Here is a 17899-nt window from a genome sequence, read left to right on the forward strand (position 1 = left end):
GGGAGGTCGGTTCGGTTCGGGGCAGGGGGGGGGGGGGGGGGAGCGGGAGTCGGATCGGGTCCGGGGGCGGGAGGGAAGTGGGAGTCAGGTCGGTGTCGGGTCCAGTCCGGGGCAGTGGGGGATGGGGGGGAGAGCAGGAGTCAGGTCGGTGTCGGGTCCGGTCCGGAGGCGGGAACCGGGAGTCGAGTCGGGCCGGGAGGAAACAGGAGCTGGCCATGGGAGGAGCCTTATTCACACAGCCCCAGTGAGGCCATTCGGCCAGGGCTAGGGGCTGTGTGCTTCGGCCCCTCCCACACAGTTTTGGGCGCCAGGAGCTACTGAACATGCGCGCCCACTGTAACGCATGTGCAGAGGTCCCGGCACTGTTTTCAGCGCAGGGACCTGGCTCCGCCCCCTACAGCTCCTGCTGCGCTGCGCCGAGGGCCAGAGGACCTGCAGGGAGGTGGAGAATCTGGAGTTTTTTTTTTTAGGCGCACTCTGTGGCGCGAAAAACGGGCGTCCAGGTCGGGACTGCGCCGTTCTAGGCGCGGCTCGAAACTTGGGCCCATAAAAGGAAAATCATGCTTGGCAAATCTAGAATTTGTGAGGATGTCACGAGTAGAGTGGATAAGGGAGAACCAGTGGATGTGGTGTATTTGGACTTTCAAAAGGCTTTTGACAAGGTCCCACACAAGAGATTAGTGTGTAAAATTAAGGCACATGGTATTGGGGGTAATGTACTGACGTGGAAAGAGAACATGTTGGCAGACAGGAAGCAAAGAGTGGGAATAAACGGGTCCTTTCCAGAATGGCAGGCAGTGACTCGTGGGATACCGCAAGGTTCAGTGCTGGGACCCCAGCTATTTATAATATAAATTAATGATTTAGACAAAGGAATTGAATGTAATATCTCCAAGTTGCAGATGACATTAAGCTGGGTGGCAGTGTGTGCTGTGAGGAGGATGCTAAGAGTCTACAGGGTGACTTGGACAGTTAGGTGAGTGGGCAAATGTATGGCAGATGCAATATAATGTGGATAAGTGTAAGGTTATTCACTTTGGTGGCAAAAACAGGAAAGCAGATTATCTGAATGGTGACAGATTAGTAAAAGGGGAGGTGCAACAGGACCTGGGTGTCATGGGACGTCAGTCATTGAAAGCAGACATGCAGGTACAGCAGGCAGTAAAGAAAGCAAATGGCATGTTGGCCTTTATAGCAAGAGGATTTGAGTATAGGAGCAGAGAGGTCTTGCTGCAGTTGTACTGGTCCTTGGTGAGACCACACCTTGAGTATTGTTTGCAGTTTTGGTTTCCTAATGTGAGGAAGGACATACTTGCTATTGAGGGAGTGCAGCGAAGGTTCACCAGACTGATTCCCAGGATGGCAGGACTGACATACGAAGAAAGATTGGATCGACTAGGCTTTTTTTCACTGGAATTTAGATGAATGAGAGGGGATCTCATAGAAGTATATAAAATTCTGACGGGATTAGACAGGTTAGATGCAGGAAGAATGTTCCCGATGTTGGGGAAGTCCAGAACCAGGGGTCACAGTCTAAGGATAAGGGGTAAAGGCATCTAGGACTGAGATGAGGAGAAACTTTTTCCCAGAGAATTGTGAACCTATGGAATTCTCTGCCACAGAAAGTTGTTGAGTCCAGTTCGTTGGATATATTCAAAAGGGAGTTAGATGTGGTTCTTATTGCGAAAGGGATCAGGGGCTATGGGGAGAAGGCAGGAGTGGGGTACTGAAGTTGCATGATCAGCCATGATCAAATTGAATGGTGGTGCAGGCTCAAAGGGCCTAATGGCTTGCTCCTGCACCTATTTTCTATGTTTCTATGTTATTTGTGACTTTAGTTAGGTTGGTTTTGGTTCTGTAGCAGTGGCAGAAATGTGAATGGAGAGATTCAAACATGGAGTTGTGTAAAAGCTGGGCATGGTTTTGGGAGATGACAATAAATTCAAGGATTTTAGAGGAGAGGCTGGAGATGGACGTTAGTTTGTAAGGACAGAAGGATGAAGGATTTTTTTTTTTGAGTTGGGTGATAATTATGGTTTTGAAAGGGAGTGCGACAGTATCGGAGGAGAAGGAACCATTTACTATCTCCTCCAGAATGGGGGCCAGGAAGAAAGTTGCGAGATCAGTTTAGTGGGAACAGGAATAGGAGGTGCGTCTCATGGGCAAAACCAGCTCAGAAAGGGCATGAGGAGACATAGGAAAGAAATTAGAGAATCTATGATTCAGGGTTAGAGCAGGAAGGAGGTCTGGCTTGGCAGGCAAGGGGAAGCAACAGAGGCTGCTGAAAGGAGTCTCAACCTTAATGGTAAATAAATCCATGAGCTCATAAGGAGGCTGGAGAGAGGGGATTAGGAGATGGTTGGTAGTAGAGAAAAGAAGCCTGTGATTATCTTTGCTCTGCAGGATATGGTGAGAGGGCAGTAGAAAATGAGGATTTTGAAGGAAAGGCTCGAGGGGTAGAACAAGGCGAGGTTAAATAAGCTATTTCATACCTTGTTCCAAAAGTGAATGTCTATCACTTTAAAAATTTGCAAACAACGAAAAATTTTATTCTTGGGTAATTGTGCAAACAGAATCTTATAGCACTGAATCCAAGTTAAAATGAAGCTTTAATTTCACCAGTCAATTGAAAACGATGTGAAACTTAATAACTAACCCATCCACTAAACTATCCAAGTTCAGATATACTGTTTGAAGAAAATGAACTGGTAACATTTTAGTTTTGTACATTAGCCAAAGGCTGATTTTATGGGATTTTTCAGCTTAAAAAATAATCCTTGCATACCAAAGAGGTATAGCCACTTAACTTTATGACTAAGCTGAGACAGAATTGTGCATTTAAAGGTTTTGTTCGTGTTGATAATTTTTAGGTGGTAGTCAGTCACTTTGGTCATCTGTCAGAGACGGTGTGAAAGTAATTAGAGTCACATTGGGCCCAAGTTTCCACCCTCTGGAAAAACGGCGCATCTTGATAAGGTGCGCCGACTTTCTGGAAGAAAAAGGGCGCCGAAAACTTACCTTATGAGTCTCCGGTCTCCTCAGGACATCTTCATGCTCGATGTGGTGCAGCACAAGGGGTCAGGGGCGGAGCCAGGTCCCGGCGCTGAACACAGTGCCAGGACCTCTGCACATGCGCGTTAGAGTGTGCGCGCATGTGCAGTAAGCTCCAGACCCCCAAGAATATGTGGAAGGGGCCCGAAGCACACCGCCCCAAGCCCTGGCCAAATGGGCTCATCGAGGCGGCGAAGATCGGAGTCGGGCCTCCCTCCTTTTCAGCTCCCGCTACCCCCCTCCCTCCCGTTCAGGTCCCGCTCCGGCTCCCCGCCCCTCCACCCCTCTGACTCCCCTCCCCCCCAGCCCCCATCTGACTCCCCTCCCCTCCCTACTCTTCCCCCTCCCCGCGCTGTCAGAAACACAGAGACACACAACACTGGAGGGGGGGGGTCCCAGCACACACTGTTGGAGAGCTCCCGGTGCTGCAGTCGGTGAATAGAAACTTAATTTTTTATTTATTGCTTTTTAAAAATTTTTTGATTTTTTTAGTATTTTTGATTGATTTATTTATCATTTATTATTGATGGCTCTTTATTTGTAAAAGTGAAGTGTTTAATGTTTGTAACCCCCCCCCCCACCCCGCCTCTCGTTCCCTACGCCTGATTTCTAAGTGTAGGCAAGGTTTTTCTGAGCATACAAAAATCTACACTTACTCCATTCTAAGTTAGTTTGGAGTAAGTTTTCGCTGCCTAAACTTGCAAAACAGGCTAAGTGGCTGGACATGCCCCCTTTTGAAAAAAAAATCTGTTCTAAAATGGAACTATTCTAACTCACTAGAACTGGAGCAAACTAAATGCCGAGAATTGCAATTTCTAAGATGTTCCATTCGAAACTAATTGCTCCAAAAAAAATAGGAGCAACTCAGGGCGAAACTTGATCCCATTATTTCATGAACATTATTTACCAAAAATAAAAAACATGGTCTTAATTATTTAAATTCACGACTGGTAATTTAAATGTAGTGAGGAAACCGACACCATTTTAAAAAAAAAATGCTGTTAACATATGCCAGAGAACACTGGCAACCCTCATCCCTTTTGGAACAAAGTGTTTATGGACAAATCTTTTTCCAGTCAGTTGAACAGTTTATTTATGAAGGGAGAGAATGTTTCATCCAAAAGACTTAACTCCTACATTAAAAAACAGCACATTGGGGCTGCAGAATAAATGTAAGTGTTTAAAAGAGAGCTAGATAGTTCAGATGTGTATTAAGGGATATGGAGAAAAGGCAAAGAACTGGATTACAGATAAGATTTGCCATGGCTACCAACATGGGACAGCAGACTCAATGGCCTTAACGGCATACTCCTGTTGCTATAAGTGGCTACTTAAAAGATCTGAAAGCACGAAGACACTGCCGACAATTGTGGGGTGAAAAGCTCTGTGCCTCAATGCGAGGAGTATTCGTAATAAGGTGGATGAATTAACTGCGCAGGCAGCTATCAACGAATATGATATCATTGGGATAACGGAGACATGGCTCCAGGGTGACCAAGGCTGGGAACTCAACATCCAGGGGTATTCAACATTCAGCAGGGATCGACAGAGAGGAAAAGGAGGTGGGGTAGCGGTGCTGGTTAAAGAGGAAATTAACGCAATAGTCAGGAGGGACCTTAGCCTGGATGATGTGGAATCGGTATGGGTGGAGTTGCGGAATACCAAAAGGCAGAAAACGCTAGTGGGAGTTGTGTCCAGACCACCAAACAGTAGTAGTGAGGTTGGGGACAGCATCAAACAAGAAATTAGGGATGCGTGCAATAAAGGTACAGCAGTTATCATGGGCGATTTTAATCTTCATATAGATTGGGCTAACCAAACTGGTAGCAATACGGTGGAGGAGGATTTCCTTGAGTGTATTGGAGATGGTTTTCTAGACCAATATATCGAGGAACCAACTCGAGGGCTGGTCATCCTAGATTGGGTAATGTGTAATGAGAAAGGACGAACTAGTAATCTTGTTGTGCGAGGCCCCTTGGGGAAGAGTGACCATAATATGGTAGAATTCTTTATTAAGATGGAGAGTGACGCAGTTAATTCAGAGACTAGGGTCCTGAACTTAAGGAGAGGTAACTTCGATGGTATGAGGCGTGAATTGGCTAGAATAGACTGGCGAATGATACTTAAAGGGTTGACGGTGGATAGGCAATGGCAAACATTTAAAGATCACATGGATGAACTTCCAACAATTCTACATCCCTGTCTGAAGTAAAAATAATGCAGGGAAGGTGGCTCAACTGTGGCTAACAAGGGATAGTTAGGGATAGTGTTAAATCCAAGGAAGAGACATAAAAATTGGCATAGAAAAGCAGCAAACCTGAGGACTGGGAGAAATTTAGAATTCAGCAGAGGAGGACAAAGGGTTTAATTAGGAGGGGGAAAACAGAGTATGGCAGGAAGCTTGCTGGGAACATAAAAACTGACTGCAAAAGCTTCTATAGATACGTGAAGAGAAAAAGATTAGTGAAGACAAACGTAGATCCCTTGCAATCGGATTCAGGTGAATTTATAATGAGGAACAAAGAAATGGCAGACCAATTGAACAAATACTTTGGTTCTGTTTTCACAAAGGAAGACACAAATAACCTTCCGGAAATACTAGGGGACCGAGGGTCTAGCGAGAAGGAGGAACTGAAGGAAATCCTTATTAGTCAGGAAATTGTGTTAGGGAAATTGATGGGATTGAAGGCCGATAAATCCCCAGGGCCTGAAAGTCTGCATCCCAGAGTACTTAAGGAAGTGGCCCTAGAAATAGTGGATGCATTGGTGATCATTTTCCAACAGTCTATCGAATCTGGATCAGTTCCTATGGACTGGAGGGTAGCGAATGTAACACCACTTTTTAAAAAAGGGAGAGAAAACGGGGAATTATAGACTGGTTAGCCTGACATCGGCAGTGGGGAAAATGTTGGAATCCATTATTAAAGATGAAATAGCAGCGCATCTGGAAAGCAGTGACAGGATCGGACCAAGTCAGCATGGATTTATGAAAGGGAAATCATGCTTGACAAATCTTCGAGAATTTTTTTTGAGGGTTTAACTAGTAGAGTGAACAAGGGAGAACCTGTGGATGTGGTGTATTTGGACTTTCAAAAGGCTTTTGACAAGGTCCCACACAAGAGATTGGTGTGCAAAATCAAAGCACATGGCATTGGGGGGAATGTATTGACATGGATAGAGAACTGGCTGGCAGACAGGAAGCAGAGTGTCGGGATAAACGGGTCCTTTTCAGAATGGCAGGCAGTAACTAGTGGGGAGCTGCAAGGTTCAGTGCTGGGACCCCAGCTCTTTACAATATACATCAATGATTTAGATGAAGGAATTGAGTGTAATATCGCCAAGTTTGCATATGACACTAAGCTGGGTGGCGGTGTGAGCTGCGAGGAGGATGCTCAGAGGCTGCAGGGTGACTTGGACAGCTTATGTGAGTTGGCAAATGCATGACAGATGCAGTATAATGTGGATAAATGTGAGGTTATCCACTTCGATGGCATAAACAGGAATGCAGATTATCTGAATGGCAACAGATTAGGAAAAGGGGAGGTGCAACAAGACCTGGGTGTCATGGTACATCAGTCACTGAAAGTTGGCATGCAGTTACAGCAGGCGGTGAAGGCGGCAAATGGCATGTTGGCCTTCATAGCTAGGGGATTTGAGTACAGGAGCAGGGAGATCTTATTGCAGTTGTACATGGCCTTGGTGAGGCCTCACCTGGAATAGTGTGTTCAGTTTTGGTCTCCTAATCTGAGGAAGGACATTCTTGCCATTGAGGGAGTGCGGCGAAGGTTTACCAGACTGATTCCCGGGATGGCAAGACTAACATATGAGGAGAGACTGGATCGACTGGGCCTGTATTCACTGGAGTTTAGAAGGATGAGAGGGGATCTCATAGAAACATAAAATTCTGATGGGATTGGACAGGTTAGATGCATGAAAAATGTTCCCGATACTGGGGAAGTCCAGAACCTGGGGCACTGTCTAAAGGTAAGGGCTAAGCCATTTAGAACAGAGATGAGGAAGAACTTCTTCACTCAGAGTTGTTAGCCTGTGGAATTCTCTACCGCAGAAAGTTGTTGAGGCCAATTCTTTGAATATATTCAAGAGGGAGTTAGATATGTCCTTTATGACTGAAAGGATCAAGAGATACGGAGAGAAAGCAGGGTACTGAGGAGAATGATCAGCCATCATCTTATTGAATGGTGGTGCAGGCTGCACCTATTTTCTATGATTCTATGAAAGAGGGGATGGACAAGAGTCCACAGTTGGAGGAAAGCTAAGTTCTCCGAGGGTTGTAGGGCAGGAGGAGGCTACAGAGACAGTGAGGCGCGAGGCCATGGAGGGATTTGAACATCAGGATGGAAATTGAGGCATTTGGGCACCAGGAGCCAAAGTAAGTCAGCAAGCACAGGGGTCAGCTCCACTGGGCAGGCCACATTGTTCGCATGCCAGACACGAGACTCCCAAAGCAAGCGCTCTACTTGGAACTCCTTCACAGCAAACGAGCCAAAGGTGGGCAGAAAAAATGTTACAAGGACACCCTCAAAGCCTCCCTGATAAAGTGCAACACTCCACTGTCCCTGGCCAAAGGCTGCCCTAAGTGGAAGAAGTGCATCCGGGAGGGCACTGAGCACAGAGTCTCATCGCCGTGAGCATGCAGAAATCAAGCGCAGGCAGCGGAAAGAGCGTGCGGCAAACCAGTCCCACCCATCCTCTCCCTCAACGACTGTCTGTCCCACCTGTGACAGGGACTGTGGTTCTCTATTGGACTGTTCAGTCACCTAAGAACTCATGTTTAGAGTGGAAGCAAGTTTTCTTCGATTCCGAGGGACTGCCGATGATGATAATGGAATAGTATAGTCTGGAGATAACAAAAGCACGGAAGTTGTCTATTTTTTAATGCCATTGTGAAATATTAAGGAAATATTAAGTGAAATCAATCACCAGATGTGAATATATTGGAAATTTGAAAATCAATTTAAACAAAAAATAATCACCAAGACACAGAAAGCAATATATCTTTTAAACTGCATTCCTACTTAAAATTCTAGAAACATCAGTTGACCACTTGTGGCATTGCACAATAATATTCAAGACTAATTTGAATGTTTCATACCAAGTAGGGTCAGTGGATAGGAGATCCTATCAGATTTATTCAGTGTTTTATTCACTTCCAAATGTGCATGAACAATTGCCCTGATATTCTGAATTTTGGCCGAGGTAGCAGCAGAAAATTCCTTTCTTGCTATGTGGTGAACATTATATTCCACTTGAAATATACGTGAAAGAGTGAAGAAAGATAGCAGAGATTTCTAGGGCCAGGAGAAATATAGACATTAATTCAGGAAGGAATTTAAAATTAATTAATGCTGCTCTTTGTTTGTGTTAAATTTCCCAATTGTGCAGTGACTAATGGAACAAACTCACTTCCGTCAGCTTCATTCAGTGACAACACTGTTTCCTGAGTCAGAAGGTTGTAGGATCACTCCAGGACTTGAGTACATAATCTAGAATGACTTTTCAGAGCAGTACCAAGGAAATGCTGCATTATCAGATGTGCCATTAAACTGAGGCCCGTCTGCCTGCTCAGCTAGACGTAAAATATCCTGTGACACTATTCCAAAAGGAGCGCGATAGTTTTCCAGTGTTTCAGCTAACAATTATTCCTCAACCACCACAGTTATCTTATGACTGTTAGATCTTGCTGTGTCCAGCTTGGCTGCCACAGATGTCTACATAACAACAGTGACTACACTTCAAAAAATACTTCATTGGCTGTACAGCCCTCACGGGATGTCGTGAGGATGTGAAAGGCCTGATAAAAATGCAAGTTATTATGCCATTAGCGGACATTAAAACGTTCAGAATATTGATACCGTAATCTTTCATATTCTTCAAAAATCCAATGTCCACAATTAGTGTGATCCCATGGAATGGACAAGATGAGAGAGAGATAGTGGGCTGGACTTTCCATTTAAATCGCCCCCGCCCGATCCTTAGTGGTGTTCCGGCGGTTGGGTCTTTGTCGACCACCAGAATGCCGCTGGTGCGCGCTCCCGCGGATTTCAGGTGCTCCATGTCGGCGGTGGCAAAGCTGTGCGGGAGCGAAGTGCAGCGGGCGGTGTGCGACAGAGGAAACCTATCGACTCGGGAAGCTTTGGCTCACAAATTGTGTGCATGTGTGCACAGCTGTCAAGGTCCACCTCCCTCCCAGAGGCACCCGACGGGAGGGCAGAGACTGCCGGCCGGAGATCGCTGTGGGGGGGGGGCGCGACAGACTGTGGGACAGCAGACTGGGGGGGCTGGCGACAGACTGGGGGGGGGGGGGCGGCATGTGAGTGAGACTCATGAGCGAGAGACTAAAGGAGTAAATAAGGCTTTATTAGACCATTTATATTATTGCCCGACACTAAAAAATACTACAATGCAGTTAAAAATATATCAAACTGTGGAGAACTATAAAGATCTGTGCAATATCAAACCAACCCGTCAGATCTGTGTCCATACCGTCCAATTAAGATCCAGTAAGACCCGCTTTTTCAGGGCGGTATTCCGGTCCGGTGGTAAACTGATCTTAACTGCTGAAACTTCCATTTTGGGCGGTATTATATGGGCGGACGGTATCGAATACCGCCCAATGGTAATGACTGTGGAATTTACTGCCGGGCAGTAAGTGGGCGGTTTAAGAGGAAACTTGCATTTCTGGGCGGTTTGAGAGGAAACTCTAGCCCATTGACTTCAGGAACTTATCATGCATGATTGACTGGTGATCCTTCCCAACTTCACAATGTAAAAGTCTATAATTTGAGTCACAGTTGCTTCACTTGAGGACTATTAAGACCACAAGTGTACAAGTGAAAGCAATGTAATACTCAAAAAACACATCAGCACCAGGTCAGAATAAGAACTGGGAATAAGACAGGCGAGTAAATCATTGGAGTTGAATATAATTCAGAAGTTGAAATAGTTTAAGTTGATTCAAACACATGCCACAACTAATTCAATTAGCAGGAAATTCCTTAATTATGCTAAAGCCATTTAAAACGAAGAAATACAGTTTTCTATAAGGGGATGTGATTGATTGAATGCATGTTTCCTGGAATGCTCGCTTCCGATTTGAGCCTAGAGCTGGATTTACGTTTCTTTGCAGAACTAGAAGCCAAGGTCTCTCTCAGCAAGTGGAATTCAGTTTTGAAATCTTTGAAATCAGATACCTCCAGGGAACATGGACATATCAAGCTTTTTTGCCGAGTTCAGAGCAGGCTTAACAATTCTAAAACTTGCGGCAATGCAAACAGGTACAACACTGGGAGACTTCATCATGAACCTGGTCAGAAAAGCCGATGTTTAGTGTCCCTGCTATGTGTTAATCATTAAAAGATTCTACCAGAACACTTATGCTGAATAAGAACATAAAAAAATAAGAGGAGTAGTAGGCCATTTGGCCCCACAAGCCTGCTCTGCCATTCAATAAGATCATGGCTGATTTGATCTTGGCCTCAACTCTACTTTCCTGCCTGTTCCCCATAACCCTTGACTCCCCTGTAGTTCAAAAATCTGTCTTTCTCTGCCTTGAATATATTCAATGACCCAGCCTCCACAGCTCTTTGGAGTAGAGAATCCCAAAGATTCACGACCCTCTCAGAAGAAATTCCTCCTCATCTCCCGTCTTAAATGGGCGACTCCTTATTCTGAAACTATGCCCCCTAGTTCGAGATTCCCCCACGAGGGGAAGCATCCTCTCAGCATCTACCCTGTCAAGGTCTCTCAGAATCTTATTTGTCTCAATAAGATCACCTCTCATTCTTCTAAACTACAATGAGTATAGGCCAAACCTGCTCAATCTTTTTCATCTCAGGAATCAACCGAGTGAACCTTCTCTGAACTGCCTCCAATGCAAGTATATCCCTCCTTAAATGAGACCAACTGTACACAGTACTTGAGGTGTGGTCTCACCAATGCCCTGTACAGTTGTAGCAAGACTTCCCTGCTTTTATACTCCATCCCCCTTGCAATAAAGGCCAACATTCCATTTGCCTTCCTAATTACTTGCTGATGCTAACTTTTTGTGTTTCATGTACAAGGACCCCCAGATCCCTCTGCACCGCAGTATGTTGTAGTCTCTTCACTTAAATAATATTCTGCTTTTCTATTCTTCCTACCAAAGTGGATAACCTCACCTTTTTCAACATTATGCTCCATCTGCCAAATCTTTCCCCACTCATTTAACCTATTTATATCCTTTGCAGACTCTGTCCTCCTCACAACTTGCTTTCCCACCTATCTTTGGATCTTCAGCAAATTTGGCTACAATACACTCAGTCCCTTCATCAAAGACCATTTTTCCTCCTCTGAATAGCTGATCAATTTCACTACTGTCATTGCGTGGAAAATGATTCTCACTCCTGATTGCTGTCCAGCAACCGCTGATGAAAATCCACTGGGCAGGCACTTTCAGCCAATATGAAGTATATAGGCTATTTAACCAAACAGTCTTGCCAAACCTCTAGATTTGGCCTGGAATCTCCAGGAATGAAAGATTCTTGGAGATTCCAGGCCAAATCTTTCTTGCTGTGAGCAACCCAAGAGAAGAATCATAGGGCCATTAAAAGATTGTGTTTTTTTCCCCATTTTCTTTGAATGCTTTTATTGGTTATAAAAGTATTGGAGATGGGAGTATTGGAGCTGTTTAGGTGGGGTGGTTGGAAGGTGGTCATGTGATGAAATCTCCAGGAATACAGCCAACTAGCAATCTTAAACCCAAGGGCGATTAGCATCCGTGGAACTGTAGACAGCAAAGGGTTAACATCTTCAGATGACGATGAAAGGGAGACAGAGTTAAAACTCAAATCCCCTTTATCGAAAAACATTTGAATTCACCAACAGAAAATGCATATGGTACTTTTACAGAAGAGGTTTCTTGGCAGCGGTGATATCTGTTTGATTTCTGCTACTAATCGCTGGAGAGAAGAAATTGAGGCAAAATATGGCCATGGAAAAATGGAGGCACATGGTGGGTTAACAAAACTGCTTTAGGACAGGCATCATTTGTGATTGGCCTCATGAGATTAATTGACTATCAGAAAATGAAAGAAAATTGAGTTGAAAAAAATTTGCAACTTCTTTACCAGAGATGTCTGAATATTCTTCTGCATTAAATGTCAGTTCACTCTCTGTCGGTAGGTTCACAAATGCCTTCATAGCTGGAAAGTAGGCAATGTGTCCATTGCTGACTTGTCGCAGTAGAGTTTCTAGATACCTGTGTAAGTGTACAGTTAGAATAAGTTATCTTTAAATATGAATTGTATCATATAATGCACTTTTCACAGTTAAAAACAATCGTCACAGGTACATCCCCTCAATACTTACCAATTGGTGTATAAGCTAGTTATAGTTGGTTCACCATGACTATCTAAATGTTGCGTCTGCTGGAGAAGAACATTGTTAAAAACTCTGGTGATATCAATCTGCACATAGTTTTCTATGGATTGAAGTACAGTCATATAGGCTTTCACACTCGTCAGCAGCTCAGAGGGCTTGGCAATCTCCTGTGTAGCTTGATTGTACATCGTCATTCCCACAATTGATCTGAAATTGAAACCCCAAATGCACCTTTAAAAGTAGTCCTTGATATTCAAGGCTCAGACATGTTCTGCAACCAAAGCATATAGACCAGTTTTGGTCATATTAAGTGATCATTTTTATTAAATGAACTAAAACTGGAAAATATCATGCACACGAATAACCACTGTATTAGTCTTCATAAACCCAATTTCAAAATCAGTCAAGTCTGATGTGCAAGCTAAGTGAGTTATTTCATTTAGTTTTTATTCCCCTCTTTTCTAACAGTCAAATTCTTCCTCATGCCTTCATTGACCCTATCACTTAGGGCGTCAGTGAAGTCAACCAGACTATGGGCAGACCGGATTATTAGACTAAGGACTATCAGTAAATGTACTAATGCAACAAATATAGTTGAGAAATGATACAGATGGAACTGTTCCTAAACTCAAGTAGGGGTAAGATATCCAATACAAGTCAAAAAAGATTCAGCAAAAACAGTGAACTTTATAAATAATTTTAACATGCCAAAAATCTTACATCTGGCAGTCCATAAATAATACGCTAAGTTATTTTAGTTGACTGTACCATCGTTCAATTCAGCCAAAATGTTAAATTTCAGTTTAAGTTTTCTAATTGGCCTTTTACACATTAACCAAAATAATGCAAATATTTAATAAAAGTGATTGGATGCAGAAACACCTGGATATTCTATGGATTATATAATATTAAATAAGGTGGTTGGGAAGAGAAAAAATGCTTTAAAAAAACCTGCCAATTTTCTTCCTTCTCAAGATGTTAATTCTTGCTTTAATATAGCTTGAAACCAGATGCCTCACACAAGTGATTATTCATGTACAGGCCTTGACATTACAAGCCTCGTTAGCAGGCCATTTTACCACAGGGAACAATACAGCAGACCCCATTCCTGTTGTCTTGCATTTTCAGCAGAGATCCTTAGATAACAATCAGCAAGTGACATCTGGTCAATATTCCTATTCCTAATGAAGTCAATTGAAACATCCTTACCACTTGCCGAGAGCAGCTAACTCAGCATAGACCAGGAAAAGAAATCTGGGATGTATGACTCAATTTTTACTCTGTAAATCAGCTGAAACATTTGGGCAAGAATCAAATGGTCTCTTTAAAAGGAACCCCTACCTTCCTATTTTCTTCTCCCCAAAATCAGGTAACAAACATCTTACCTTCTCGATGATTTTTGTTAATTGCTAGGACTTGCTGTATGAACCCTGCACCTTTTCTGTGTGGAAACATCTGGGATCGGATTTGCAACTCTCTACAGCCAGACCAAGGAGCCAATGAAGTGGGTGAAATTGATGCCACCCCTCCATTGCATACACACTGGCACTTCACCATCTTGCCCTCAGTTTATGGGCTGAATAGTTTTAAATTGTCTGTTTTTTCTGTTACATAAAATCAATATATATATATATATATATATATATTTTTTTTTTATTTATTTTTTTTTAAATTTAGTGATCCTTGAATATCCCAAGCTTATATATACACAGCATAGTTCTTCAACAAAATTGTGAAAAATTCTTACTTAGTAAAGCGGATTTCCAAATGTGAAGTCAGGTACTCTCGTGGTGTAAAGGTGTGCTCCCAGACTACTAAATTAGGAACATAATTGATAGAGAAACAAAGCTCAGAGAGAGCAGTGTGAAGTTTGTCCAAACTGAAAAACAAAATTAAACATTAAGATTTCCAAGTGGGTATGGCATAATTGCCAAGGTAACAAAAGACACATTTATTGTGTTACATCATATCTCAGAAATGTCTTCAAACTACTCACAATTAATTGCTCTAAAGCATTATTACTGTCATGTCAACAAATATGCACCTATTTTATGTACAGCTATAGCATCAGAATCATCATCATCATTGGCAGTCCCTCGGAGTCGAGGAGGACTTGCTTCCGCATTAAAAATGAGTTCTCAAATGTCTGTTAAGTCCAACGTGGGAGCTACCGTTTCTGTCGCAGGTTGGACAGATGGTGGTTGAAGTGCTGGTTTTTTTTTTTAAGTGCTTGGGTTGCCATGAGCTCCTTCCGCCGTATGTGCTTGGTCTCTGCTTGCTCCTGGCGACGAGACTCGAAATGTTCAACGCCCTCACGGATTATTCTCTTCCATTTTGAGCGATCTTGTGCCAGGGATTCCCAGGTGTCAGTAGGGATGCTGAACTTCTTCAAAGGAGGCTGAGAGTGCCCTTGAAGCTTTTCCTCTGCCCACCTGGGGCTCGTTTGCCCTGTCGGAGCTCCGAGTAGAGCGCTTGCTTTGGGTGTCTCGTATCGGGCATACAGATGATGTGGTCCGTCCATTGGAGCTGATCGAGCATGGTCAATGCTTCAATGCTGAATATGTTAGCCTGCACGAGATCATAGGCTGCCCCTCGAAATCAAGGAAAACTTGCTTCCATTCTAAAAATTAGTTCTTAGGTGACTGAAGTCCAATATGGGAATTACAGTCTGTGTCACAAGTGGGACAGAGTCATTGAAGGAAAGGGTGGGTGGAACTGGTTTGCTGCACGCTCCTTCCGCTGCCTGCGCTTGTTTTCTGCACGCTCTCAGCGACCAGTCTCTAGGTGCTCAGCGCCCTCCTGGATGCTCTTCCTCCACTTAGGGGGGCCAGGGACCCCCAGGTGTTGGTGGGGATGTTGCATTTTATCAAGTTGGCTTTGAGGGTGTCCTTGAAACATTTTCTCTGCCCACCTGGGGATCACTTGCCGTGTAGGAGTTCAGAGTAGAGCTCTTGCTTTGGGAGTCTTGTGTCGGACATGCGAACAACGTGGCCCGCCCAACGGAGCTGGTCAGTGCTTCGATGCTGGCCTGATCGAGGACGTTAACATTGGTGCGCCTGTCCTCCCAGGGGATTTGCAGGATCTTGCAGAGACATCGTTGGTGCTTTTTCTCCAGTGATTTGAGGTGTCTACTGTATATGGTCCACGTCTCAGCCACAGGAGGGCGGATATCACTACAGCCATGTAGACTATGAGCTTGGCGCCAGATTTAAGGGCCCGAACTTCGAATACTCTTTTCCTCAGGCCACCGAAGGCTGCGCTGGCACACTGGAGGCGGTGTTGAACCTCGTCGTAAATGTCTGCCCTTGCTGATAATAGGCTCCCGAGATATAGAAAGTGATCCACGTTGTCCAAGGCCTCATCATGGATTTTGATAATTGGGGGGGGGGGGGGGGCAGTGCTGTGTGGCGGGGACAGGTTGAGAGAGCAACTTTGTTTTATGGATGTTTAGTGTAAGGCGCATGCTCTCGTACGCTATGTTGAATGTGTTGATGATGGTTTGGAGTTCGTCCTGCGAGTGAGCGCAGACGCAAGCGTCATCTGCATATTGTAATTATATGACAGAGGATGGCACGACCTCGGATCTGGACTGAAGGTGATGGAGGTTGAAGTTTCCCGTTTGTGCTATACATTATCTCCACTCCAGCGGGAAGTTTGCTGACGGGGAGATGTAGCATTGCAGCAAGGAAGATTGAGAAGAGCGTTGATGCAATGACACAGCCTTGCTTCATCCTGGTTCATACATGAATTGGGTCTGTGGTGGATCCATTGGTCAGGATCACGGCTTGCATGTCATCATGAAGCAAGTGGAGGATGGTGACAAATATTTTTGAGGACAGCCAAATTTGAAGAGTTCACTCCATAATCCTTCTTGTTTGATGGGTGTCAAAGACCCTTGTCAGGTCAAAGGCGGCCATGTATAGAGGTTGGTGTTGTTCCCTGCATTTCTCTTAAATTTGTCGCGCAACGAAGATCATGTCCATTGTGCCCCTTAGTGGGTGGAATCTGCGAGGAGCGCTTCTGCCACAGGGAGAAGGCGGTAGAGGAGGATTCTTTCGATAACTTTTCCTGTTGTAGACAGCAGGGAAATTCCTCTGTAGTTACCCATATCGGACTTATCCCTTTTCTTGAAGATGGTCACGATTATGGCGCCTGAGATCCCGTCGCCTGTTCTCCTCCTTCCAAATAAGAGAAATGACTTCATGTATTTACACCAATGGTGCTTCTCCGCCATGCTTTAGTGCTTCGACAGGTATTCCATCTGCTCCTGAGGCTGCCTTGTTCTTCAGTTGTCGAATTGCCTTTTCAACCTTGTGTAGGGTTGGAGTTGTGCTGAGATGGTGGCGCGTAGCATGTTGTGGGATGGAGTCGAGTACACGCACAGAATCGAAGACAGAGTCTCAGTTAAGGAGATGTTCAAAGTGTTCCTTTCAGCAAGCACTGACTGCCTCTCTGTCCTTAATTAAAACTGCTCCATTCTTTGACAACAATGGGCTAGGACCTTGGGTGCTTGACTCGACTACTGTCCGAGCTAGAGACCGCAAGGACATGCACTTCACCCATGCCATGACAAGAGCTGGCGACTGCTGGACGCACCACTGCCTAATCCGCTAGGTGATGTCCATCAATGTTGTCCAAAAACAGCGGCGGCAATAGAAACAATGCCGCAGGAAAATCAACGCTGGAGCACTCAGAGGCCATACCAAGAAAGCACTATTCAGCCAACGCCTCACTACCAACCTGGCGAGTCAAAGTGATCCAGAGACGGACTGTGCTCACGGCACCTGGTCTGCCCTCAAGGCCTTCATAATTAAGACCAGTGAGGAGACGCTCGGTCAGTCGACCAGGAAACACCAAGACTGGTTAGACGAGAACAACCAGGAAATCCAGGAGTTAATAAAGCTGCAAGCCTCAGGCATTCCTGAATTGGAAACAGCAAGATAACTCAAGCGCAAGAAAACAGATCTACAGATGTCTGAAGGCCAAGGTCCCCCCAAAAATTTGCAAAATAAACAGATGGTGGGTTGAGAAAGCGCAGGAGATCCAGCAACTCGTCGACAACCACGACGTGCATGGATTCTTCAGTGCAGTAAAGACCACCTACGGACCAAGTATCAGAATACTGGTACCCCAAACATGCATCATTATGAACTTAGAATGACTTGCCTTCATTTTGCTCATACTTTTTGGTTCGCCCCATTATTACAAAGACTAATAATTTCAACCTTCGAATAAAAATTAAGTAATTTCTATTTTACAAAAATATTCCCGCTTGTTATATGAATACAAAAATAAAATATAACGTTCCGGCAGAATGCTTTGGTCAGCTCATGGTTCCCTAAAAATGCTAAATCAGTCATCACATAATTAAAATAGATGATTTCAATATTGTGCTGTGAAAGTTGAGTTGCTTCTTGTGCAAAGGCAGCTGTTTCTAATTGATATAAATGTAATCAAAGTCAATCGTTAC

At 44.3% G+C, this 17899-nt stretch overlaps 1 protein-coding gene across 2 annotated transcripts in view; it reads right to left on the bottom strand.

The window, feature by feature from the left end:
- The window catches only part of nckap1 (NCK-associated protein 1), a 297326-nt gene that overhangs the window by 105859 nt on the left and 173568 nt on the right, over positions 1–17899 (bottom strand). For both annotated transcript variants that reach the window (XM_070875820.1, XM_070875819.1), the window contains exons 20-22: positions 14177–14308; positions 12418–12636; positions 12177–12307 (exon numbers count right to left, since the gene is read on the bottom strand). In XM_070875820.1, the coding sequence (XP_070731921.1) occupies positions 12177–12307; positions 12418–12636; positions 14177–14308 (482 nt within the window). The remainder of the gene's footprint in view (positions 1–12176; positions 12308–12417; positions 12637–14176; positions 14309–17899) is intronic.

This window comes from Pristiophorus japonicus, chromosome 3 (genome assembly GCF_044704955.1).
Source record: "Pristiophorus japonicus isolate sPriJap1 chromosome 3, sPriJap1.hap1, whole genome shotgun sequence".
Classification (NCBI taxonomy): Eukaryota; Metazoa; Chordata; class Chondrichthyes; family Pristiophoridae; genus Pristiophorus; species Pristiophorus japonicus.